Source organism: Eptatretus burgeri, chromosome 3, assembly GCF_056783735.1.
Source record: "Eptatretus burgeri isolate ZD-2024b chromosome 3, Ebu_testis_v1, whole genome shotgun sequence".
Taxonomy (NCBI): Eukaryota; Metazoa; Chordata; class Myxini; order Myxiniformes; family Myxinidae; genus Eptatretus; species Eptatretus burgeri.
In genome coordinates, this window is record NC_140963.1 from 117,424,274 (window position 1) to 117,451,441 (window position 27,168).

Below are 27,168 nucleotides of genomic sequence, written 5' to 3' on the forward strand. Positions count from 1 at the left end.
CTCACTCGCCGAAAATATGGACCAACTTCTATGCACTCATCCAAACTCTCTCTTCCTCATATGCGGTGTCTTCAATTGTCATCATGCCAGTTGGCTGGGTGTGGGTACCTCCCTCACCTGTCATGGCACATCAGCAAAGGATGTCTTCAACGCATTGAGACTCACTCAATCTGTCAACTTCCCAACCTGGATCTCAGCTAATGGTACTCCGTCTTCTCTGGATTTGATTTTGACCAATTTCCCAGAAAATGTCTGCTGTCCTTCTGCTACAATTGGTTCATCTGACCATATGCTTGTTAAAGTGGTCATCTCTGGCTGTTATTAGAGAAGCACCTCAGCGCCAGCAAATCTTGAACTTCACTCAGGCTAACTGGCAGGGTCTTCAAGTAGCCATCAAACTTCCAGACTGGTCTCCCATTTCTATTTTCAATGACATCAACTCATCCTTCGACTTTGAAAGAAATTTGCTCTCTCTCATGCACAGATTTATCGCATCTCATTTTCAGTTGTCCTCCCACCCATGATACACTGAAGCTTGTGGTGAGGTGGTTGTCCTGAAACAACTTGCCTTCATGGAAGGCAAATCCTAGTGAAGGCAATCTCAGTTCCTTCCACAAAGCTTGGAACAAGTGCGTGTCACCCCGAAGGAGATCCAGGAAACAACAACTTTCGCATCTCAAGTCTGACCTCTCATACCTGTCTCCCTTCTCCAAATACTGGTGGCATCTAGTTAAGTCTGTTTCTGGTGTATGTTCCTCCATCCATCCCCACCCTTACCTCAAATAGCTGCACAGCTGACACTGCATGCCAAAAGGCTGAATGCCGAAACTCCGTGTTTGCTTCGAAATCTTGTGTCCCAACCCAGTGCTATCTGTACCCACCTTACCCAGTCACACCCAGCTGTTCTTGTACTCTGTGTCCTTTTCTCCTGACAAGGTGCAGAGTTTGCTGTCAAAACTCGACTCAGGTTGTGCAACCGGTCCAGACGGCATCAGCCCTCTTGTTCTCGAAACCTGCTCTATCTGCTGCTCTCGCTCAACTCTCACTGTTCTATTCACCCTCTCATTCTCTCAAGGCCATCTGCTTGGAAATCAGCAAACATTACCGCTCTGCATTAAAGAGGTGCAAAAACTGATCCCTGAAACTTCAGACCAATCAGCCTGCTCCCAATCATCAGCAAGGTCATGGAATCGATCATCGATTCCAGCATCAAATCCTTCCTCTTCTCCAATGGCTTGATTTCCGACCATCAAGTTGGATTTAGACCAGGTCACTTCACCCTGGACATGCTACTTCTGCTTTCCCAACAATGGATGGAGGTCCTAAATGTCAAACATGAGATCAGAGCCATCTCTCGAGACATACCGCGAGCTTTCGATAAGGTCTGGCACCCCACACTACTCAACAAACTCTCTTCTTATGGTATCCAAGGCAATCTCCACTCATGGCTCACGGATTTCCTCTACTGTGAGTCAACAAATGGCTCTTAATGGAATTCTCTCATCCCCTCTTCCTGTCTAGGCTGGAGTTCTTCAAAGCAGTGTTCTTGGCTCTGTGCTGTTTTTAGTTTTCATTAATGATCTCTCAGATTCTCTGGAAAATCCTCTTTATCTCTTTACTGATGGCTCCACCCTCTACTATACCATCTCTCATCCCTCTGATCGGCAAGCAGCAGCCTCTTCACTCTCTGTAGACCTCGATAAAATCAACAAGCTGGTCCAACACTTGGAATATGTCTTTCAATCCTGAAAAATCTCACACTCTCACTATGTCTCACTGAAAGGACTGTCTGGAACCCCCCTCCCCCATCTACTTTCTCAAAAATCATCTCAACAGTCCTCTTGAAGAAGTTCTATCATTCAAACTTTTGGGTCTTACGAACTGCCACCATCTTTCCTGGGAAAGCCACATCTCCAAGCTGACCCCCAAAGCCAGTCATTGACTGGGCATCCTACGTCGTGCAAAGTCCTTCCTTGGCACAGCTGAGCTTCTAACCACTTAAAAAGCTTTCATCTGCAGTCTGATGGAGTACTGCTCCACACTCTGAGGTGGTGCTCCTGCCTCACATCGAGCTCGACTTCACGTTGTGGAAACCAAGGCTTTTAGGATCATTGTTATCTCCCGCCATGAAGCTGAGTCTTTGGGTATCCCACTCGGTGGTCTTTCTGTCTTCTCCCATCGCCTCTCCAGCCTTGCTGCCCCTGCTCTGTCTGTGATCTGTCCCCCCCCCCATATTTCCGCAAGGCGCTCAAGGTCCACCAGCAAACCCCCTTCTGGGTAAACTGCCAAAATCAAGAATCATTTGCTCTTCAACTTCACTCTTTCATTCCTCTTTTTTTTCCTACCTCTGGAACAAACTCCCACACTGTCTTCAATCCCACTCCTCCCTCCAGGTCTTCAAAACAAATGTTCATCATCATCTCACATCTTTCCCCATCCAAAACCATGCTCTTTACTATCTCCGTTAATCAAACCCTCCTCCTTCAAATTCCCTGTTTTCCTTCCTGAAAGTCCCTGTACACACCTGAGGGACTTCAAAGCTTCACCTTTCTTTCTCAACTCTGTCAGAATTAAGTTATAAAAGCGTTTCAAGAATTTATGAAAAACTTGTTGCAAACTTGTAACATGAAAACAAGTTGCATCTTGTTTACCCTGTGTACCCCGCCCCATCCCTCTCCCTTCCACAGATATCCAATTGTCTCAGTTCCCCGCTGTTTTGTGCTTCCCTCTCCCACCCCTCTTGTCCCCTGCCTTTTTTTTGTTAATTTGTTTTTTATTCATTGTCAAGGTTTGTATGAGAGATAACACACAATGAACAGCAAGGGGGGCATGAGACAGGAAGAGCGGGAGAGGGAAGGACAAAACAGTGGGGTACAGAGACATTAAGAGATCTGTGGAAGGGAGAGGGATGGGGCGGGGAACATGGGGTATACAATATGGGCATTACAGGGAATTTGAAGGAATTGGGTTTGGGGTGGATTAACAGGGGTAGAAAAGATTGAGGTTTTGGACGAGGGAAGATAAGAGGTGGTGGTAAACGGCTGTTTTGAAGGCCGAGGAGGGAAGAATAGGATTGAAGAGAGTGTGGGAGTTTATTCCAAATGCGGAAAAGAGAGGAACGAAAGATTAAGGTGAGCAGTAATTTGTGATTTTGGTACTTTTACCAGAAGGGGGTTGCTGGTGGACCTTGAACACCCTGCGGAAATACGGGGGGGGGGGGGGACAGATCACAGACAGAGCAGGGGGAACAAGGCTGGAGAGGCGATGGCAGAAGACAAAGACCACTGACCTGCCTGCGGTGAGAGAGTTCGAGGCCCAAAGACTCAGCCTCACCACGGGAGACACCAATGATCCTAAATGCCTTGGTTTCCACAGCGTGAAGCCGAGAAAGGTGAGAGGCGGGAGCACCAGCCCAGAGGGGAGAGCAGTACTCCATCCGGCTGCAGATGAAAGCTTTGTATGTTGTCAGGAGCTCAGGTGGGCTGAGGAAAGACTTTTCACGACGGAGGATTCCCAGTTGGCGACTGGCTTTGGAGGCCAGGAATGAAATGTGGCTTTCCCAGGAAAGATCATGGCAGATAGTGAGACCCAGAAGCTTGAATGAAAGGACTTCTTCGAGAGGATTGTTGAGAAAGTAGATGGCGGGGGGGGGGTGGTTTCCAAACGGTCCTTTTGGAGAAACATAGTGAGAGTGTGAGTTTCTGTGTGAGAAACTCTGTGAGTTTATTTTTTCTGTGTGAGACACTCTATGAGTTTCTTGTTATATGTTTCTGTGTATTAGCTCTTACACAAGTCTCGACTTGGAATACAAAAAAAAGAAAAAGCATCCTCAGTATGTATGAATCTTGAGATCCATCATCGATTTGGCAGTTAAAGTTTGCAAAAGAGAAGTACCTCTAAAATATAATGACCAGCATGGGCCAATCAAAGTTGACCAATCAAAGTTGATCAATTTTTGATATCGGGAAGTTAATGGATTTTGATGAAGACTGGTTTATATTGGTTATGTATACTATTTTAAGAGCCGTTTGTCGGTCCGTGTGTGTGTGGCTGTGTGTTGCCATTTTCTCAAAGATGGCTGAATGGATCTTAACCAAACTTTGAGGTTCATCAGTGAGTGTTGGGGAGCGTTTTAGGCAAATTTTTAAAAGAAAATTTGGGGCAAAAAGTTCGTTTTTTTGGATTTTTTGTTTTTTATCGCTCCATTGTGTTGAAGCCTCTTTGATTCATGGCAGTTTTATTCAAGTACACATATGTATAAATAAATAACAAACGATTACCAGACATTTAAATACAAACAAGGCTCTTCCAGAAACGGTCGAAGTTTTTGCGGTACATCTTTCTGAATGGCGCCATGTTTATTGATCGGGGGGGGGGGGGGGATGGATAGCCCAGAAACATAAATGGCCCATCCACATTTTTCATGTTGTTATCCATACTATATCATCTTTTATCTATTTTTTTTGAATAGCATCGAATTCCACTTCGAAGGTAACACTTTTAAAATGCCTGTTATCTAAAAATCTACAGGGCGTTTAAAAGGTCCCGTTAACCCCTCCGCAGAACCTGATAAGTGAATATAATGAACACACAAGAGGTATTAATGTAAACTATAAATACACAAAACTTTTATTGTCATGAAAACCAAAGTATATATATATATATATATATATATATATATATATATATATATATATATATATATATATATATATATATATATATATATATATATACATATATTGTTACGTTTGAGGGGGGGGTATGCATTCAAAGGGTAATTAGGATGTTTAATTAGGTATGCCATGCTGTTCGAGTTTACCAGGATCTCGATGTAATAAGTAGCAATTCAGTGGTGATAAGTTGTCTAGTAAATGTTCATTTCTTCAAGGGGGAAATGATAATTGTCACGTAATTAGATAGGGACACGGGATAGGGTAAGTGTGTCTGCGTAAACCCCTTTTAGTAGTCCCTGGAGGCTGGCCGTGACGTCACAGGACAGGGCTGCGGATGGCTCCGCCCCGTGATCACGATTGGCAGAAGGCGACGGCGGTGGGCCAATAAAACGGCTCGATTGGAAGTGACGAGGACGGGAGGATAAAAAGGTTCTGTTCGGGGTCGAAAAGGAAGAGGAAGAAGATCGGGACAAAAAGATCGTGGTTTTTTTTGGTGTGGAGGCTGTTGCGCGGGAAGCGTACTTGTTGTTGTGCTGATTCGATCGTGTTCTTCATCGTGTCTTGGAGCCTTGCTGAGCCTCGTGCCTCACCTTGGTTGGCTCTGGGGTTCTGCTGACTCGGAGTACGGGGTCGAACGGCGGGCGGACCTGCCTCCCTCTCCTGCTGGCAATTTGGTGCCAGAACTGGTTCCCTGGCGGCTGTGAGCGGACTTGGGCCAGGACCAGGAGGTCGACAGCACCACGGTTTCTCCTGCCCCCCTGACGAGAGCAAGGCCAGCTCGTCCGACGCCGATCCAGGGACAGTTGCGTCCACACCACGGTCCAGCCTGATCACCAGAAGTAGCTACGTTTTGTGTGTGTGTGTGTGTGTGTGTGTGTGTGTGTGTGTGTGTGTGTGTGTGTGTGTGTGTGTGTGTGTGTGTGTGTGTGTGTGTGTGTGTGTGTGTGTGTGTGTGTGTGTGTGTGTGTGTGTGTGTGTGTGTACTTGGCGCCTTAGAGGGTTTGAGAATTGTATATTCATTGGAATTGTCTGTGTTTTCCCCGCGCCCGATCCCACACCATCCCGTCAAATCGCCCCGGATCCCTCTTCTTGCAGAGTCTTGTTATTTCTGGTTAAAAATAAAAACAAATAAACATCATCAACTCAGTGAAAAGTGACTCGTGCCACCTTCCTCGTCCCGTTTGCGGTAGAGCGATTAGAACCGCCATGTTTGGGTTATAAATAAATAAACCGCCTCCATCGTTTCGGCTCATTCTACGTTGGCTGGACTGTTTAAGTCCCGTGGACGTCACTATATATATATATATATATATATATATATATATATATATATATATATATATATATATATATATATATATATATATATATATATATATATATATATATACAGTACATACAAAACATACCACAGGGTGATGATGTGAGGGAGAGGGAGACCAGGACTTTGTACTTTGTAACCACCTTGTACAGTACAGTACATTTCTTTATGTGCGAAGTTGATTTTGCGATCTCGTGGTTTCGGATCTCATGGTCACTTGTCAGTTGCAATTCCATGGGTCACAGGATGGCTAAGTAGGACAGACAACCATGACGGGCCATTTTACAATCGCTTTCTCGTGCCTCGGTCTTTATAGCTATGTTCAGGAAATATTAAATAATCCCGACCCCATTTCTTTGTCGGTGTGGGGAAGTGTTTTAGCCTCCCCCTCCCCCCCTTCCCAAAAAAAAATTAGAAAGATTTTTATTTCTTCAAAATGCCAACATGATTAGAACAGCACCAGGCAACACTGAGTAGCCCTGATAGTTGGCTGTAATGAATATTTATGATTTTAACACTTGTGACCATATCGCGTGAATCCATCCTTAGCAGCCAATATCCCAACCAACTGAGACACTAATGCCACTTCCGACAATACAAACGCCACTTTGTAAAATTGACGCCTCAGGATTCTCAGAATGGAAAACCTGCCAGACTGGACAGACTTCCTGGGTGGGATGATGTTGAGGATGTCTTTGGGTGAAGGCATGGAGGAAAATTTGGCTGTAAGTGAGCGAGGAGGCTGGATGAACGAAGTGTTTAGGAGTGGGGAGGTTTTGGGAAATACGCCTTGTTATGTCAAAGAGAAAAGGAAGATATTTTGACGAAGCGGAAGAAGAATGATTGGGTTTTTCCTGATGAAGTAAAAAGCAGTCAGGCATTTTAAGATGCATTTTGGAAGTGTTTTTTTTTGTTAATGTTGTGATGAGGTTTTAAGGAAGAGAAACGTTTTATTAATTTTGGGGATATTGTGAAGAAGGGAGAGGAAAATGAGTTACTGAGCACTGAGGTTGGAGTTTGGATTGTTTTTTTGTTTTTTTCTGATGTTGTTGTTGGGTTTTTTTTCCAAGTGTTTTTTCCTGTTTTTTTCCTGAGTGAGGAAGGAGAGATATTTTGTTTGAATTTTTGAGGGAGGAGCTGAGGGATCAGAAGTATCAACAACTGGAATAAAAGGACCGAAAATGAGGCAAAAAACGGAGGGGGAAGCACACTCGACTATCACTCGGGAGACAACTTAAACGATTCAACACAGCAGAATATGGTTTGGGACAGAAAAATTGAATCAGTCGTCCACGTGTGCTGATCCCCAAACTGGAAGGCCGAGGGCAAAGGCATTGGCACAACCAAAATGGGGGCTCAGGGGGCTCGACCCCCCCACCTTAGCTCAAGTTTGACCCCCCACCACTGGCAGTGCATCGCAGTAGGCATATCTCAGTAGAGAATGTGATTGTCACTCTTGTACTCTCACCCCATCGCCTTGATTTTGTACTTCGATTTTTTTGTAGACCTCTGCTACTTACTCATTTAGCAGATAACCTTAGCCTCCCCGACCCTGTCCCCAAGGAAAATCCTGATTGCACCCATGTCCAAAGGCAAGGTTATAAATAAGGAAACGTACTACACAAAGGAAGATTCTATTTGGTCCATCATGCCTGTGTCGTATCCACATCTGACGTACTTAACTTTACGAGTTTTGAGCAAGAATTTACGACAGACATTCCAGTTATAAAATTGAAGAAAAATAAACAATAAATAATTATTTACATACCCATGTGCAAGATATGACTAATTATAATGCTTTTATTTCACCATTGACATGCTACAGTCAACTGCTCCGGCTGCTATAATGTTTACGTGAGCAAGAAAATTAATATAAACACGACATTCTTGTATGCATAAGTTGATGGATATGTTGGTTTGTCTACTTGTATATGTCGGTTGATCAGAAATTAGGATCAAAATATTTGTTACAGAGAATCATGGATTGTTTAATTTTGCTTTCTGTTTAATATTCGAGTACCTGACTCGAGACCTTTTTATGAATATGCCTACATGTGCGATCTTTGGAGTATTGGTACAGTTTTGTGAGCTTACAGAGCAGTTTGTGTTGTAATTATATACTGTATATAATTACACAAGGAATAAGAACATGAAACTCCGTGAAAATGAACATTTGGCATGGGAATTGAAACTGTACTCTTTTTTTTTTTATCATGAGGTAATACTCAGACTGCTCCACCGGCTATGCAGTCCTGCCGAATTAGTTTCTGAGAATTGGAATGTCTGGGAATTGTCCTGAAATTTGTTTGTATGATTGATCCTGAAATTAATTGAGTCAGAAAGCATTTATGATGCATTGACCGTAACATTGTTAGAGCTTGGCTTCTGATGAAAGTACTCCGTAAGGGCAGGGGGTTAAGTACGGCATACTTTAAAACAGCACTTTTTGAAGCAATGAAGATTCTATCCACGATGAAATTCATGCAGCATTTCACAGCCAATCACACATTCATAAGTGTAAGACACGGCTGCCTCCGTGGACAATCAATGAAGTTAAAAATTGTTTTTCCTAAATGGGCCATTTTTTTCATATAAAGATGTGAAATGACAAATTCAATAATGATCAGGTCCCAGTTTGTGGAAAGTTTGAGCTTGGTTATCCTTTAAGGAACATGCTGATGGATAAGGTAGAAATTTAATTTATTTTCATAAGGAGCAAATCAAGAATCAATAAGTCATTGAGTGGAAATGCCATGAAATGCAATCGGAGAACATCGAAGTGTTAAATGAGAAAACGGTTAACAAGAACAGTTACAGGAGTTTTTGAGTGACGACGAAGCACGATGATAAGAAATTTCCTGTACATTTGTGTGAAGTAGATTGTTATCATTGATATATGAACAATATGTTAAAAGGCGATGCAAGACGTTTTGTGAACCACTAAAGAAATGTCATAAAATCTTTATGAGTGACTGTAAAGTGGTGTATTCGTTTCGGTGTGTGGTTCATGCTTGTGTACTTCTGATTCGAGAAGGAACAAATTGTTTACCTTTGCCACCGAAGGTGGATGGAGGTGATGTTTTCACCCCTGTCTGACTCTGTCTGTTTGCTTGTCTCTGAGCAGGATATCTCAAAATTGTTATGGACGGATTCAAATGAATTTGGTGGACAGGTTGGGTGTGTAACAAGGACGAATTGATCATATTTTGGTGAAGATCTGAGTACCAAAATTTTTAAAGTGATTCTTCATCATTGAGAGATGGAGTCAAAAACGATATACAGGATAGCATGATATTTCAAAAAGTGGTGGACAGATTATGACAAAACTTGTTGGACAGGACGAGTTGGTTCGGTGAGAAGAAAAAGCTGATTAGATTGTGGTTAAGGACAAGCATATACAGATCTGGTCTATCAGTGGGCTACAAAATGTAAACTGTTCAGCCTGGCAGAAGTATGCGCTCTACCAAGTGTCATTCTAGTTATTTATGACTAGCGTATTTTCGGGTGTATAAACTGCACTTTTTTATTGGCAAAAAAAGGTAAAAGTATGGGGTGCGGTTAATACATGAGTATCGAAAAAAACCATCAGTCTTAACGATGATCAATGCTGAATTTTAATTATATTCCAAATGAACACTTTTCTAGCAGTCGGAACTGCTGTTAAGCTCAATTCTACAATTTAAATTTTGAAAATCGGTTCAGGCTATGAGTTTGTACAGTGTTTTATTAAGCACTAGCAAATGCAACCTGTCACTTCACTGACAGGGACAATAAAGGAGGGAGGGAGGGAGAGAGAGAGGAGGCAGGTGTAACATCAGAGGGGAGGAAGGAGGGGGAGTAAGGGGGGAGGTGGGTAGAGCAACACCTCACCAAACATTTCTGCAGGGGAGAGAGAGAGGGTTAGAAAGATATACAGATATGGGAGGAGATGGCTGCATTTTTTTAGGGGGGGGGGGAGTGAGGAGGGGACAAAGTGAGAGAAGGGTTGGGGGGTGGGGAGGAAACAAAGAAAAGACAGGTGAGGGGTGGAGGTGGGGTTAGCAAAGAGAATATGTGACACTTAATGACCGAACACGGAAAAAAAAAGTGTCAGAACAGCTATAAACACAACGACACAACAGAGTTTGTAAAGTAATCCGCTGGCACGTCTGCAAAGACTGGCATTCCAGTTCCAGAAAATTTGTGGGGAAATGAACCAAAAGCAATCACTAAAAACATGGAAGTACCGCTCACGTACGACCTAATGATCCCATCGAGCATGAACATCAAAAACAAAGCATTGCGACCACATATACTAGGGTACAAAGAGAGAAGAAGGCATTGGTAATTGAGGTGCTAATACCTGTGATTTTGGACAAAACGATGCAGAAATCCAGAAAATGACCAAATACCAAGACCTCAATAATGAAGTGAAAAGGTCCTGGAAGCTGAAGAATGTCAAAGTTGTACCAGTGATGATGAAGAACCTCATGAGAATGATGAAGAAGAACCTCACAGAGATATTAAAAATCATCCCTGGGAATATTATAACGAACGAACTGTAGTTAGAAGCTGTCCGGGGCTCAGCGACGATCCTGAAGAGAGCCCTCGGCACAAAACTTTGAGAACAGAAAACTTAAGAGCTTGGCCCATGAATCATGACCCCTGGCTGAAATGAAGGTGGATACTTTGAACCTGCCCTGGGAGGACTATATTCCACATTCTGAAACCCCCACATATGTAGATACCAATCAACGACACACACACACACACACACACACACACACACACACACACACACACACACACACACACACACACACACACACACACACACTGTCTTTTATTTGTATAATGATGTGTGGAAATTGTATCTCTCCTTCCTCACTCAAAAACGTGAAATTAAATGACACACTTGGAAACGTGTGGAGATGCCCAGAGACGCCCGAAGTTGAGGTGTGTGGTGTATACAGAGCCTCGCAGCTATAAATATACCCATCAGAGATGGGCAATCCCCTGCCATTGAAATAAATGTTGACGCCCAGACAGCCAGACGGACGGAAGGACGGACGACCCGGGTGACAACAATATCCCCCTTCCGCCACGCGGCGGGGGATAATAAGTATACCCATCAGAGATGGGGAATCCCTCGCCATTGAAATAAATGTTGACGCCCAGCCAGCCAGATGGACGGACGGACGGATGACCCGGGTGACAACAATATCCCCCTTCCGCCACGCAGCGGGGGATAAAAACGCCATTAAACACAAAAGAAGAAGAAGAACACCTGGTCTCTCATCAAAAGAAGAATTATTCACAATAGCTAGAGTCCAATAACGGAGCACCCACCTCAAATAAGCTTGCGTGGCAAGCTTCCATCCATCGTATGTCGTTTTCAAGAGGAAGACACTGCCCAAAGATAAGTTTCCAGCCGGCATCTGTTCGTGCGCAGCTGAAGGGATGGATAGACGAGGGACTTGTCATGGTGACCATCTTTTTACATGCATCAATTTCTTCATGAACATCCGATGCAGGCAGAATTAATCCACCAAGTTTGTTCCTTACATACTGACGCTATGCTAGCAAATGCTGGATGGCAGGGAGTGGTTTAAAACTAGGAACAACCAATCAACCCCAAGTACTTTTCTGTACGAGGGCAGGAAATGCATTTAAAAGGAAGAAGAATGATCTCACGAGAGCAATGAGCCACATGGGACAATGAAGCTTTAAGAAGTACCAGTGCGGATTGGTTCTTTTGGCTTCCTTTGGTTCTCTTCATTCTTCCCTCGTTTCTATCAGCGGTTCCCGACTTACTTCCCGCAGATTACTCGTGTCGACGACCCAAACCCAAACGGCCCTTTTCAGGGCCACAAATCCACAAGAAATATGTATGATACCGGAATGAAATCCGTTTTCTTCCTTTTTCTAGTAATAAAAAAATCCTCTTTATAATGTTAATAAAATAAGAAAGAAAAATATAAACTTCTTGTTATCCTCTCTTCTCTCTTCAACTTCTTGAAAATGAGAATAACACTGTTGGACAAAAGTAAGCGGACATGGGAGTAAATTTGCTGATACCTCCGTCACTTTGTTCTTTACAAAATTAATGTACAAACCTATTTAGATCGAGATCAGAAAATAAAATGATCAATATATTCATTTATTTTGAGGGTGAAAAACGGGTGCGGTTAATACAGGGCCATGGTTTATACACCGGAAAATACAGTAATGTTTGTTGAGGTGAGTTGTTTATTTTGAAAGTTGAGTGGAGCAAAAAAAGTGAAAGGTATTCGTATTGTGGTGAGATTTTAAGCGGTGTTGAAAGACCGTGAGATTTTGGGAAATTTCTGGTTACTTCCAGATATTGAACCATCTTGTGTTGGTGAGCGATTTATAGTGGAATCTGCATACACCCCGTCTATAGTAATTTGCGAGTAGGATAATTATAGAGGGAGAGGCATTTGTGAATGTCCTTTGACTGAGTATGTGAATGGCTAAATTATAGGGCCAATTAAATGGCCAATCATCATGTGTTTTGCTGTGTGCTTTGTTGTGCCGGTGTGCACGTTCGTGTATCTCTCGTGTTTTATACTTTAAATATTTAAACGCAAGTTTGCACGACACCCACCTGTTGGTTGGATATAAATCGATGAAATAAACTTCGGTTTGGTAACTTAAGAAGAATGTAAAAGTTATTAAACACATTTTATTTCAACTTTGCAAAAGGAATGGGCAAGCAATGTACCAGAATGTAGGATTTAAGTGAGTGTGAATTTGGATATAATTATGATCATTTGAGATTGTAAACACGAATAAAGGTGCATTAATAAATACCGTCTGACCCCTCTGTTCGTGGAGGGGTACGTTCCTGGAAAATGCCACGAATAGCAAATCCGCGAATAGCGGGGCATTGTTTCGATGGAAAAAGGGGGGATAAGTTCTTGGCAGTTCGAGATTCATGAGCGAAAATCCAAAATCCCATGAAAAACTGTGAAAACGTGAAAAAAAAACAAAAAAAAAAACGTGAAAATGCGAAGAAAAAAAAACAAACCACAAGAAAAGCGTGAATACGCCCGCAGAAAAACTGCGAATATGTGAAGCACAGAGCCGTGAACGTCAAAGCAGGTCAAATTGTATAAACTGCGAAGAAGCGGGGTCCGCGAGCAGTGAATCCACAAAGAGCAGATTCTGACCGTATTTTGAATATTTAAGTATTGTATGCTCATGGGGGACGAGTTCGTGAATAAGATCGAAGAAGGAGGCAAGTAACACTTTGTCAGACAAGTTTTGGCAAGTGTCCACGCAAGTAATGAAGTTTTGAATCTTCGTCACAATTAGGTTGGCCTGCTAATCATGAATCGCATCTCAATCAATAGCTCACAACATTCAGAGTCTGGGTGTAACTTACATATACTGTATATACATATATACACAATCTATGTGTTTGTTCATTGTCTACTGTTGTCCTTGTACTTAACTTAATGGAATCATACACTGATGTCTCTGAATGTCCTCTTCCTGCATGCCATGTATGTACAAGCTCCTCCATGACAAATAGGCCCCCAAATAAACTTCAAAACAGCAGCCTCATTGCTGTGTCCACTCCATCCATTGCGTGCGAAAGAGACAGACACACACATAGACAGTTTCTTCACCACTCTGGTGGATTACACTGAATAAAACGGAATGGTCTCGCTTCGTTGGTTCCTGTTTTAAACATTTTGCAGCTGCAGTGGTTTTTTTTTTCTTTTTTAGGCATTTAATTATTGGTGTTGCGATTTTCAGTCTAATTACTGATAATATAATTTAACATTGAGAAGGAGGTTGTGTTGCTGGCATCCAAGCGGCCAAGTTCCTGTGTATACAAGATAAAGGTTTTCATGGTATAACTGCAGAATGAAGGTGATTTGGGTCATGGTGAATGCTCAGATGTGGTTATGTGCACACCACGGACCTTGTTTTGCACTAGTGTGGGTGTCGGTCCGACAGAATGCCGTCGGTTATTACGAGGTATATGGAGAAATGCTTGTAGTCTTTCCGTGCCAACATTGTGACAGAAAAAAAAAAGAAACTGACTGCTTTGAAATGAAAATAAACCCAATATCCACAGTAATGGGTCAAAACTCGTGGAGCAGCAGACAGCATCTCAATTCCTGTGGTGCAGAAATGAGAACCGTGCTTTCGCGCCAAGGCCTGCACTTTGCACGTGTGTGTGAGGCTTGTTCACAATTAGGTAGAGGGAAACCCGGGCAGACAGCTGGGGGAGTGGTGGATGGTGTAGGGGGAGGACTGCCGAAGATCGGAACGCCACGCTTCCTTCCAGCAGGCTAGAAGCCGTCAATGGACCGGGTTGGGATCTAAGAGGTCAGGTGACCTTTGCCGGAGTTTCAATTTGAATTACAGTGACAGTTGGATGAGATGATATTGCCAAAGACACTGCTTACTTTAAACTTATCTACCTGTTGAATAATGTGACATTTTTATTTCCAAGAGGAATCAACAGTTTGACTTCACATTTATGTTGTGACATAATATAAATATATAACTGTTTCTAAGGTATGCTGAAACAGCACATTATTACAGAAAAATTAATGTGACACTAAGCTTGGTGTTGGCTTAACGGTGAAGGTGGCTGGCTTGAGATCTCAGGGTCTTGAGTTTGAGGCCCTGTCGCTCCAATGAAATAACACCAGGTGGGTTGACTCAGCCTGTCATCCTTCCGAGGTCTGCAAAATGATTACCAGCTTACTGGTAACGGGCACAGCCGCACTTCCAGAAATGATGCAACCAGCAGCCACAGGCTACATAGGAAATAACATTACAGTTTTCTCTACAATGACCAATGGACAAACTCGCATATATCGCTCGACGGATATCAAAAGCAGACAAATTGCTGGTCTATGTTTGGGGGCTTCACATCATTGGTTGACCTTGGTGCAGCTTGGAATTGAATGGAATTATTGAGCTTTGACGTGGCGAATTTACATTTGGACTTCAATTCCAGTGAAATGATTTCCCTTAATATGCAAAGTACACACTCATCTCCTTGTGGTCATTGAAGAACCTCATGGTGTTCTCGAAACGTTTACCACATGAGGTGATGCTGATGCCAAATTTAAAAATTCCTGTCTGAAACTTATCCCTTCATGGGCCTTCAAAAACAGCTGGGATTGATATGTGGTCCGGGCAAAACTTACTCGATTAAAACCGTACTTCAAGCTGACGGGTATTAGGAAAGGGAAGGAACACCGCTAGACCACTATGGCATAAAGAAACCCCTTTCCAAGGATAATTGCATCTCTTACCTCGGGCTCCAACAAAATTAACAAATCACTGAAGCAATATGGGAATCTTTAGCAATTTTTCTGTTAAATCCCCGACTGCAACAGCATTATGACAATTTGAGAATACCTGATGACACCTGCTAATCAGGTGAACACGATAGTGGGGAAATTGAACATCCACAAGCGAATCCTAATAAACGGGACAATCCGCTCGCCGTCCTCTTTGGGAGGATTGGCGTGTTGGACGATGCAACATCTGTGATTGCTTGTGGTCTCCCCTCATCGCACAGATGTCGACGAGTGCGAGACGCAGCTCAGGATATGTGATGGTGGCGAGTGTACGAACACAGTCGGAAGCTACTCCTGCAGCTGTCCTCCTGGATTCTTCGCCTCGACCGACGGCTCTCGATGTCTCGGTGAGTGTCCGTGTACTGCAGAAAACGTCATGGATTTCGTCATTTTACTCCTGATCTTGAATTTAATTGATTATTCTGAAGACGTTAATTTTGTTTCCTCATTTAAGAAAACCTGATATACAATAGTAATTGTGTGATTTGCCAAGATAACTCAGAGGCAACATATTGCGCTTTAAGCCTCATACTCTGAGGTTGATTCCTGACCGATTACAGACTGTCATCCTGGTGCTCAGTCGGCGAGCTATCTCCGGCGTCCTGGCCAAATTCCAAATTCTTGCTCTAACCCGCAGTAGGCACTGCATCAGCAGCACGACAAATGATGCCACCCACAGCTATGAATTGCTTATGAAAGAAGAAGGGAAGAAGATCCTGACAGCTCACAAGCAGGGCATTGCATTGATGAGTGCGCTGTCTTTCAAAGGGGATGTTTATCTGGCTGTCCTATCTGCTACCTTTTGCTTGCAGACAGTAGACATCCCAGAATACTTCATTTTGAAAAGAGTATGTCATTGTGTGCCAATAACCTTGCCAAGTTCTGAAAGTCCTGGTTGAGAGCTGCTTCCGAAGCCCCTTGCAATGCAGTGGCAACCTCTCCAAGGAATATCCTTAGCTCTGAAAACGTTCAAGATCGATTGTGGGTGGATTAATTTTTGGTTCCGTTTCCCCTCATCAAAGAAATATGTCAATCGTAACATATGTGGTGGTAGCCTGGTGTTGGCTTCGTGGTTAGGGTGGCGGCTTGGGATCCCGTTGGATGCTGAATTAACACCAGGAGGTTGACTCAGCCTGTCATCCTTCTGAGGCCGGCGAAATGAGTACCAGTGTACTGGTCCCGGTGTATGCCCCGGTTAGAATAGGTGTACCATATCCCTGTGTGTCGTAAGAGGCGACCAGGGTTGCGTCAGGAAGGGCTTCCAGCCATAAAACATTGCCTCAAGAAAAAGCCAAACCCTGCAGAGCAGGGAAAAATGGCTGTAAAAACGGTCATTTTATTATTTTTTTTTATAACATATGTGGTGGTATGGTACTTAAATTATGGGGCTTCAACCAGAGAGTAAGAAGTTTGACCTCCCAGAGTGGATGCTCTAACCATTACACCACCATGATTAGTCAACCATAGATTGGCAATCATGACGCAGGCTTTGATGTGTTTAATGGCCTCCTGCCATGCAGTCTGACTGACTGTAACTGTAACTGACTTGCCATGCAGTTGGGTCATTCTGGTTTCCAGGCCCACGACCTATAATTAGGACACGGATTCATTGGTTCGATGGTGTCTTCCAAAATGTATCATCCGATGTAAGGCAGTTTTGTATTCATTTTTGGATTTGGAAAACATTTGTGGTCATGGCAATGACAAGGCCTCTTACATATGCACCTGAAATGGGGACTTTTTTTCTTTTTCGCTCACCTGGAACGTAGTTCCGGAGATCTTATGAAATGACACGTCATCCATCCGTACATCCACAAACATTTGCAACTTCTTCTCTGAAACTGCACATACGATTTTGATGAAATTTGACCACAACTTTCATCACCGCGTCTGTACCATAGTCTGTTCACGGCATAAAAAATTGAGCCCTAGGGTGTCTACGGGGGGGGGGGGTTGCCCCCCAAAATAGGTGTTTACTTTCTTCTCAGTAATGAAACAAGCAATTCCAATGAAACTTAACCATAACCTTCATCACCCGTGATGTACCAAAGTTTGTTCATGGCTTTAAAAATATCGGGGTCTAGGGGGTCTACGGAGTGAGTTTACGGGGGGAGTTGCCCCCCAAAAGAGGTATTTGCTTTCTTCTCAGAAACTCCACACACCATTCCGATTAAACTTGACCACAACGTTCATCACCCATGATGTACCAAAGTTGGTTCATGACATTTAAAACCAGAGTTGGTGTCAAAGCCACCCAATGCTCGCCTGTTTATACATTTATCGTTTTTAAAAGACTAGTCTAATAATATTTTTTTATAAAGCATTGCAGTGAAGTCTGATCCAAATAATTTTAAAGCAATATATGTATTTGTATATTGTAATCAGTAAAAAATAGTGTGGTCGATAAAAACATTAGAAAGGAAAAAACTTTAACGTTGATGTGCTACAAAAAAGTTAAGTTCAAAACAGGTCAAAAATAAATAAAAAAATTGAAATTATTTTTTAATTTCAACTTCACTACATCAATAATATACCCCCAAAGGAACCTCCATGCCAAATATCAGCATCCTAGTACACATTAATGAATGGCAAGCTTCTAAATAACTTGCACCAAAAACTTTAACGTTGATGTGCTACAAAAAAGTTAAGTTCAAAACAGGTAAAAAAATTTGAAATATTTGAAGTTATTTTTTAATTTCAACTTCACGACATCAATAATATACCCCAAAGGAACCTCCATGCCAAATATCAGCATCCTAGTACACATATTAAATGAATGGCAAGCTTCTAAATAACTTGCACCAAAAACTTTAACATTTTCACGCTCACGCTGACGCTCAGGCCAGGGGTATCGCTATAGCTCTCTGTTCTTCGAACAGGCAAGCTAAAAATCAGGGTCGAAGGGGAAGTAGGGGGGGGGGTTTCTCCGAAAAATATGTATTTGCTTTCTTCTCCAAAACCACATACCCAATTTTGATGAAACTTGACCATGACTTTCGTCATCCATGATGTACAATGGTTTGGTCCCCTTCGTTTGCAGCCTTTTTGGCTGCTGGTTGCATCATTGGTTAGGGGCGCAGCTATATCGCTGATGCAGTGCCCCTATTACCAATACACTGGTGCTCATTTCACCAATCTCAGAAGGATGACAGGCTGAGTCAACCCCACCTGGTGTTAATTCAGTGTCCAATGGAGCTCAAACTCAGGACCCAAGGTTCCCAAGCCACCTCCCTAACTGCAAAGCCAACGCCAGGCTACCAAGGTTTGGTCATGGCATTAAAAACCAGAGTTGGTGTCAAAGCCACCCAATGCTCACCTGTTTAAACATTTATCATTTTTAAAAGACTAGTCTAATAATTAATATATTTTTATAAAGCATTGCAGTGAAGTCTGATCCAAATAATTTTAAAGCAATATATGTATTTGTATATTGTAATCAGTAACAAGAGCGCAAGTGAGTACAATATACGCCCGAACAAGAAGGTATATACGGAATTGTGCTACTACATGGAAAACAGCATCCTGGTTGCCATGACAACCACTTTAGATGACGAACGTATGTCACGACACACCGTCTCCACAATCTGTACCTATGTACCAAATATGAAACGTGAAAGTTGAAAACTTTGGGAGTTAGAGTGCGGACAGGAACGGATGGAAAACAGCATCCTGGTTGCCATGGCAACCACTTTAGATGACGAACGTATGTCGCGACACACCGTCTCCACAGTCTGTACCTATGTACCAAATATGAAACGTGAAAGTTGAAAACTTTGGGAGTTAGTGTGGACAGGAACGAATGGAAACAGCATCCTGGTTGCCATGGCAACCACTTTAGATGACAAACGTATGTCGCGACACACCATCTCCACAGTCTGTACCTATGTACCAAATATGAAACATGAAAGTTGAAAACTTTGGGAGTTAAAGTGTGGACAGGAACGGACAGACGGACGACCGGTATCACATAATACGCCCCGATATATATATATAATATATATAGGGCGTATAAAAAATAGTGTTGTTCGATAAAAACATTAGAAAGGAAAAAATAACGCACTAAAAACTTCAACATTTTCACGCTCACGCTGACGCCGGGGGTATCGCTATAGCTCTCTGTTCTTCGAACAGGCGAGCTAAAAAATCCATAGGTATTTACTTTCTTCTCCGTTACATACAGGCCCGTCACCAGGGCTCAGTATTAAGGGGGGCATATGAACTGGATGGAGGGCACAATTTTTATATTTAATATTTTTGATAACCCGGTATGCTATTGTATTCATGCAGCATTGACACATCTTTCCTGAGGTTGCCGTCTCATCCTAACCAAATTGATCTAAGCTCTATTTAATATGTTCCGATGTTTTTGGCCGAAAATTATTTGAATGCAGGAGAGCCACAACAAACTGGCACATTCACAATGCAGATATTCAATGATTAGACAATTGGCACCAATTTCATCCATCCATCCATTGGGACCATACTCTGTGCAGAGCGTTGGTGCTGCCTAGGCAGTCTCCTTGGCTAATGGCCACAATCCTGGACGGGTCGCCACTCCGACACAGTATACCAGCATGCTGGCACTCATTTTGCCGATTTTGCAGGATGACAGGCTGAGTTAACCCCACCTGGTATTAATTCAACAGTTGAGCGGGATTTGAACTCTGGATTCGAGGATCCCAAGCCCATCACCCTAACCATTAAGCCAACACCAGGCATGGCACCAATTCAGGTGCACTTATCCAAGGTGTTGGCAAGAATTGGCATTAGAAAATTAATACACCAGAGATACAATGACTAAACGGGGGATGTTGGCACCGGAATCAGTGCACTTTGAAATAAGATACAGTCGGCTATGACCTGCGATCATCACGTTAAACTATCAACAGCAAATACGACCAGCCTGAAGATACCACAAGGTCCGTATTTAAAGCAGTCAATTACACAGAGGTAAGGTTATGCACAAAGCACTAGATATGGGATATGCAAAGCACCAAACACAACATTTAACTTAAACATCAGAAGTACAAAGCAGCCGACCACGGCGGGTGCTGACCACAACCACAACCGCAACCGCAACCTTTTTCCTTTTCTGAGCCATTTTCGTATATCCATGTCTTTTTCTCCTGCTGCGAGCTCGCGCTCTCTGTGACTCGTCCCTCGTGACTCACGTCACTAATCTCACGACTCGCCAGATTTGACGGTTGACGGTTTTATTTATTAAATGATCCATGCACCAAAAACAGGTATTATCTGCATAATTTCAAATGTAAGCACGATTGCAAACACACATTTTTAATTTTTATTCGAAAATTACTTTTGTAAGATGGAGGGTTGACGGGTTGTGAAGGTCACGCAGTGCACTTCATCTTTAATTATGTAAATTTATGTCTTTTCCTTATTCATATTATCATATTATGACTATATTACATTTATACCTAACTTACAACCAATCAGGTAACCTGCTCAATAGGGCCTCCATATGGAATACGCTGATTGGCTCTTCCTTAAAACTAAATGATCCACGATTTCTATAACCACCCACAGCATCGACATTCGACACGAGGTCTTGCGGCTGTCTGTCGTCTTGGCTGCTGGCGTTGGTGCTTGCGTTATTATCTTTTTTCTTGTGGGCTTGGACTGTATTGTCTTGCCAATTGCTGTTGGAGATGCGCTGGCAAGCACACACTTATCTCTTGACTGTTATTCAAAGAAGGATATTATTAAAGAACAGTTTAGCCAAGAAGGCCTTATTATTCACCACGTTGAACATCTGGAATAAGGGTTTCAGTTCACACAGGTGAACTCTTAAACAGCAAGGAGTTCACAGTGGGTGCTCGTCCTGAAACACCAAGTTGTTCACTGGGTGCAACAGGGCATAAATGGGTGGCGTGCAAGTGGGGGGGGGGGCACCAGATGCGCCATGGGGGGCATTGCACCCAAATGCCCCCCCCCCAAGCGACAGGCCTGGTTACGTATATTGTGGGTTATCCACACCTATCAGTGGTTCCCTGGTTTTGTTATCCAGTCACTATCAGGTGAGCACCCAGGGGTATTGATTGCCCTTGTTTTTTTGTTTTTTTTTATACTGCACATGATCTATGTCTCATCATGGAGCTGCCCCCCCATCCCCCCTTACACACACACACACACACACACACACACACACACACACACACACACACACACACACACACACACACACACACCCATTGAGCTTGGGAGAAGTACTGTCACCTCTCAGGGTATTCTGGGTACCAGCAACATCACAACAAAAGCACCACTTTTCTCACCACACTCAGCAGGGCATTTCCTGATGGATGCACAGCATATGGGGATTGTCTGTGCTCTTAAACTTCATTAAATGCTGACCAACAAGCAAGGAAGCAGCACATATAGTTTTTAAAAGTCTTTTGTATGAACCAGCCAGGATTTGAACCACCAACCTCCCAGACTCAACGCTGTCCCTCTAACACTCTAACCAAAACACCACCAGGTCTGGCTTTCAGATAACGTGTAATTTGTGAAGATGAAGAGCTCAATATTTTTTCCATTGTTTTCAATGAATCTGTTGGGTACCTTCCAAGCTACCACTTGATGGTCTCAAGGAGCAGTTCATCGTGCTTGCCGACTCTTGGGTTTTTGTACATTTAGTGAAGCTCATAATTGTTGTGGTGCTGGCTTTTATCACAAGTGGCGCACTTTTTAACTTTTAGGTATACTCATTTAATTTATTATCCTACCAGATTCAATATCTGTGCTTGTCATGCAAGTTAATGGCATGCCAGAGTTTGAAAATGGCTCACACGGTTTGTAATCTTTTCACAAGCCCCACTAGGCCTCAGGCTCTCTATCTCAGACTCACTCGCTTTATGAACATTTACTGTTTCACTTCGTTTTTGGAATAGAAACCTCTGTTGATTTTTATCACACTCTTGTATAAATAGGGCACAAGATGTTGTATAAATGGCTGTTTTGTTAACGAACCCGAATATGAAAGTCTGTGGGCGTCCGGTTGCAGGATTGCGGTGAGAAGGTGGCTTTTCGCCATGATGAAACAATGGCGAACTGTGTAGCAGCACATGCTGTGTGAGCTAACAGAGGACTTTGAGTTTCTTAGTCACAGTCATGGGTGCGGCACGGCGTTGTGCACGGTGTGAGGTTACGATTGTGCCTCGCCAGCACTTTTAAAATGGCAAAAAACTTCGTGAAAGTGTTTTACTGGTCTCGGTGAAAGTTTTTCTTTAAAATTTGGTTTTAATTTTGGGAAATGGAATAGGGATTTGATATCTTGAAGAACGATTAATTTTGTTTTGTTAGTCTTGAATCCGAGAGCCTGGTGTTGGCTTCGCGGTTAGGGTGGCCGGCTTGGGATCCAAAGGTCCTGAGTTCGAGTCCCGTTTACTGCTGAATTAACACCAGGGGGTTGACTCAGCCTGTCAACCTTCTGAGGTCGGTGAAATGAGTACCAGTGTCCTGGTCCCGGTGTATGCCCCAGTTAGAATAGGTGTACCATATCCCTGTGTGTCGTAAGAGGCGACCAGGGTTGGCGTCAGGAAGGGCATCCGGCCATAAAACATTGCCTCAAGAAAAGCTAACCCCTGCTCAGCAGGGAAAAATGGCTGTAAAAACGGCTGTGTTAGTCTTGAATCCATTCATGACATCAAATATCTTTTAGATTGTGAAGTCATGAAAAAACGAGGAAACGCAAATCAAGAAAGAAAATAAAAATATATTAAATAACTGAATAAATCCATGAATCTTGCGTAGGTTTGTTAAATAAGTTTGGAGCACCTTGTTTCATGATTTATGTTGTCTTTCTGTCCAGTCTGGGTTTGAATCCTTTTCCAGCTATGATCTCTCGTTCTGGTGTTTCACAGGCAGGGTAATTCATCAATGTGTGTGCATCATCCCTCGGATGCACGTCAAACTGGGCTTCCCATCTCGTGGCATTAGTTGGTGGACATTAAAAATCCAACGGTGTCATTCGCGAAGAGTCGTCGAGTTATCGCCGGCACCCTGAACAAATTCCAAATTCCTGCCCCAAATCGGCTCCAGTTGAACCGTCAGGCCGAGCCAGCCGGTTCATGTTACACATGAACCAAACTTCCCCCTCGGCCGACCCCACACATAGGTGAGATTAATTGATGATGTTAAAGGAGTCGGAGTTTTTATATTGTTTTAGGTCAGTGGTCTCCAGTCTGGAGGGATGTGGGCCTCTAAGAAGTCGCAATTGATGCTCCTTGCGGTGGGGAAAACACACCAACTAATGTCAATGATTTCAATGGAAATGGCAGTTTTGATCGTTTTGTATTGCATTGTAATCAGACCTGCCGTCGAGTCCCAAGGGTCAAATCTCGAGTTGAGCCTCGAGACATAAAACGTTTTCTGATTGAACACTGGTATGTTCTGGATTATTGCCCTGTCTCTTCTCACCTCGACCCCGACATACTTACCTGATCTTTTTCCCTTACTTCCCAACCCATCCTCACTCAGCCATTGACAGCCTTCCCTTCGTTCCTGCTGTTCTTCTCCATCGCTTTCTCATTTTTATAAACTGAAACACATGCTATGTTCTCTGTGCCCAAGCCACAATGAAAGGATAGCACCGTGACAAATGGTGCTATCAGTCCAGACAAGAATAATGTTGATGAAAATTATTTTCTGAATGGAGAAAGAACAAATCAATAAATAGCAATAAAATAGGAATGAATTAAGAATGTAATTAAGGGCTTTTTTTTTTTAATTCACCTTTATTTTAAAGCACTTTTATTACGAATTAATTGTTTACACTCCGATTGCTCATTGCCAGAAGTTAGTAGAAATTAAATAAACACAAGCACTACAAAGTACGTTTGTAGTTTCTGCAGCCTTTCTGAATTTTGGCGACAAAGGTTACAAACTCTTGACTGATCGTTCAATGGTGTCTAACGATGATCAACCTGACGATATCGCAGGATTTTCTCTAACTACGATAATTTTTCCTTTTGATTTTTCACCACAATTAAAGTTTACAATTCAACTTGAGTGTAAAAGGTTTAAGTATCGTATGCATCACAACAATAAATGACTCGATGGGCCTAATCATCTCCTCCTGCCATGATGTTCATTCTAAGGGAACCCATAAGTAAAGTACAAGAGGCTTAGAATCGCACCGACACGTGCAGTGATTCCGATGTATGTTTTCCTACATTTACTGTAAAATTTGTTGGCAATAAGGAACACTGCGATGGTTTACTTAACGTGAAACGGTGAATTCCAGCGAATGCATTATGGCCTTTCTCTATGTTTGTCCCCTCTGCCCCGTGACCTTGGCTGTGACAGACCAGCGACACGGGACATGCTTTGGGAGCCTCGTCGCCGGACGTTGCGGAGGAGACATGGCTGGACGGTTCAGCAAAGCTCAGTGCTGCTGCCAGGCCGGACGGTGCTGGGCATCCAGCGGCCTGCCTGAAATGTGCCCCATCCAAGGTTCCGGTAATTTTGGAATTGTCGTTCAATTTCGAATTGTATAAGTTAAACAATAGAAATGCATAAGAAGTGGCAACTAAAAGAGGATTAATAGATGTGCACAACATTGTCTCGTTAGGACGAACAGAGACGCTCCATACACCAGCCGTTGTACTGGAATTCGTTATAACGGGACGGCGGTGAGCAGGTGTGAGATGGGCATGATATTTATATCAACGTTCACCCTGTACTGGGAAATATATTTTAAGATTTTCCTATTGCCCACACATAAGATGGACCTTTTTCACCACATTTTGTCCCGGAGTGGAGCGAAACAAACCTTCCGCATGAGGTTATAGTTTTATTTCGTGTTTTTGGACATTTCAATCCGACAATGAATTTGACAATGACAATCCGACAATCCCGGAAGTGTGTATCAGGTAAATATTTAAATTCAAACATAGACACAAGGAACCATAAAGAACTTGGATGCATGAGGCCCATCAAGCCGGTGCTGCATCTTCACCACATTTATTCACTCTATCAGTTTATCAACTTTAATTCAATAACACAATGGCGTATACACTTTATTGCAGAACACCAGTGTGCTCCAGGTAGTATTCATCTGTGCTGTTGGTAAAAGAAAGAAGCCAACACAGCAAACTTTTTCCAAAAATGACACTGCCCCAAAACCTTGCCAATGATGTAATACTTCCTGATAGTATACTCACTTGACAGTGTGTGGATTCAGGAAAGCAATACGAACAGATAGAGAAAAGTAAGACAAAGTGATAGATGAGAAAGATAAAACTCCCATCAGGGGTTGCAGAAGATACTTTAGCGTGTACAACAATGTCTGCTTGCAGGAGTCTCCGTGACGCTGTAAATGGATATGCAACCTATCATAAAAAGTTTATGTGGACTGGGTCATGTTTCATCCTACTTGTTAAAGATGGAAGACACTCGCGTGTGCGTAGAAGATTTTGTGAAATTGCGCAACCCGCATGCATTATTACCGCGGTCCAGCCGGCGGTGTCATGGTCTGCAGCACGTTTTGCTGGCAAGGTATTGGCCGAGCTATCGTATTGCGGAACTGGATGACATAACTTGGAAAACTGACCATGCATACCGCACTTTCCAGATGAGATGAGGATGTTTGTGGAGGAAAGGGTTACCGTCCATTTTTTTGCCCATTGCTGGTCAGAAGAGCATTTCTTCAACCGAAAACATTTTCCTTGTCAATTGAGAACTTCAACTTATGACATTATAATATTCCATTTATTTGTGTAATGTTTTTTTTTTTTTTAACACAAAAGGTACCAGAGAAGAAAGTACAATATACACATTTCCAGGCAAATTGTCATTGGCTGTTGCTTTAACAAAAGAAAACAGATGAAATAAAACCGCGACGTGTTACGAAAATATTGAGATTATAGCCATCTGTGAAAACACCAGTCACAAAAGCATTCTCCAGGCACGCAATCATGTAGCTTCTCAGAAGACTGCCGGCTCAGCTTATGAAGACTGGCAATGCAAAGATTATATTTCATAGTTTATAACTAGAAACCTTGCTCGATGGAGCCGAAACACACACATTGAACAAGGAGATCATAAACAAAGTTTGAAGCATTGTAAATGTGGTTGTACAGAAGAATGCAAAGAATACCATGGTTGGAGAAAGAGAGACTGAAATTGAGGTGTTGAATGGAGTCGGAGTGAATATAGAACTCCGGTTGAAAATGATCAAGAAAATATAATTTAAAGGCTTTGGTTATGCGCCCAAGACATATTTTACAGAAGGTGTTGTTGGAAGGCAAAGTGGAATGGAAATAAGAGTACAATGATGATGATGTCATCTATGGATGGATAACAACAAAGATCGGATGACACATAGTTTCCAGAAATGTAAACAAAAGGCTCTCGACAGAAAAGCCCAGCGGTTCATTCATAGTCAACCTTCTGGATGGAGAAGATAAGGATGACCGACTGAACAAGAAATGGTAACTCGTTTATTAATTGCAATAATCATACAAACATGTCTCCTGCAATTATGATCAAATTGCATGATGACAATCCAGTAAATTATAACTCAAACGAGCAAATACAACCCATCGCTTCGCTGACGGGAATATTAAGAGATGGGGGGGTGGGGAGGAGGGAGAGAGGAGGGAGGGGTGGGGGAGTAAGGATAGGGTGAGGAAGGGGAGAACTCGGAACGGGGGAAGAGCGACAACTCACCAAACATCGCTATACACTCCAGAAGGGGGGGGGCAGTGGCAGTGAGAAGGATGGGGGAGAGAAGAGGGGAAGGGGGTGTTCTGGACTTGAGTTTGGTAGTGGGACTTGAGGAAAAAGGGGGTGGGGGTTCGACTTGCATTTGGTGGGGGGA

General features: G+C 42.8%; 1 protein-coding gene across 1 annotated transcript in view; it reads left to right on the forward strand.

Annotated features, from left to right (window-relative positions):
* Window positions 1-27,168, forward strand: part of LOC147030806 (fibrillin-2-like) — a 332,975-nt gene that overhangs the window by 104,188 nt on the left and 201,619 nt on the right. The window contains exons 8-9 of the mRNA XM_085875239.1: window positions 15,551-15,676; window positions 24,654-24,806. Coding sequence (XP_085731365.1) covers window positions 15,551-15,676; window positions 24,654-24,806 — 279 coding nt within the window. The remainder of the gene's footprint in view (window positions 1-15,550; window positions 15,677-24,653; window positions 24,807-27,168) is intronic.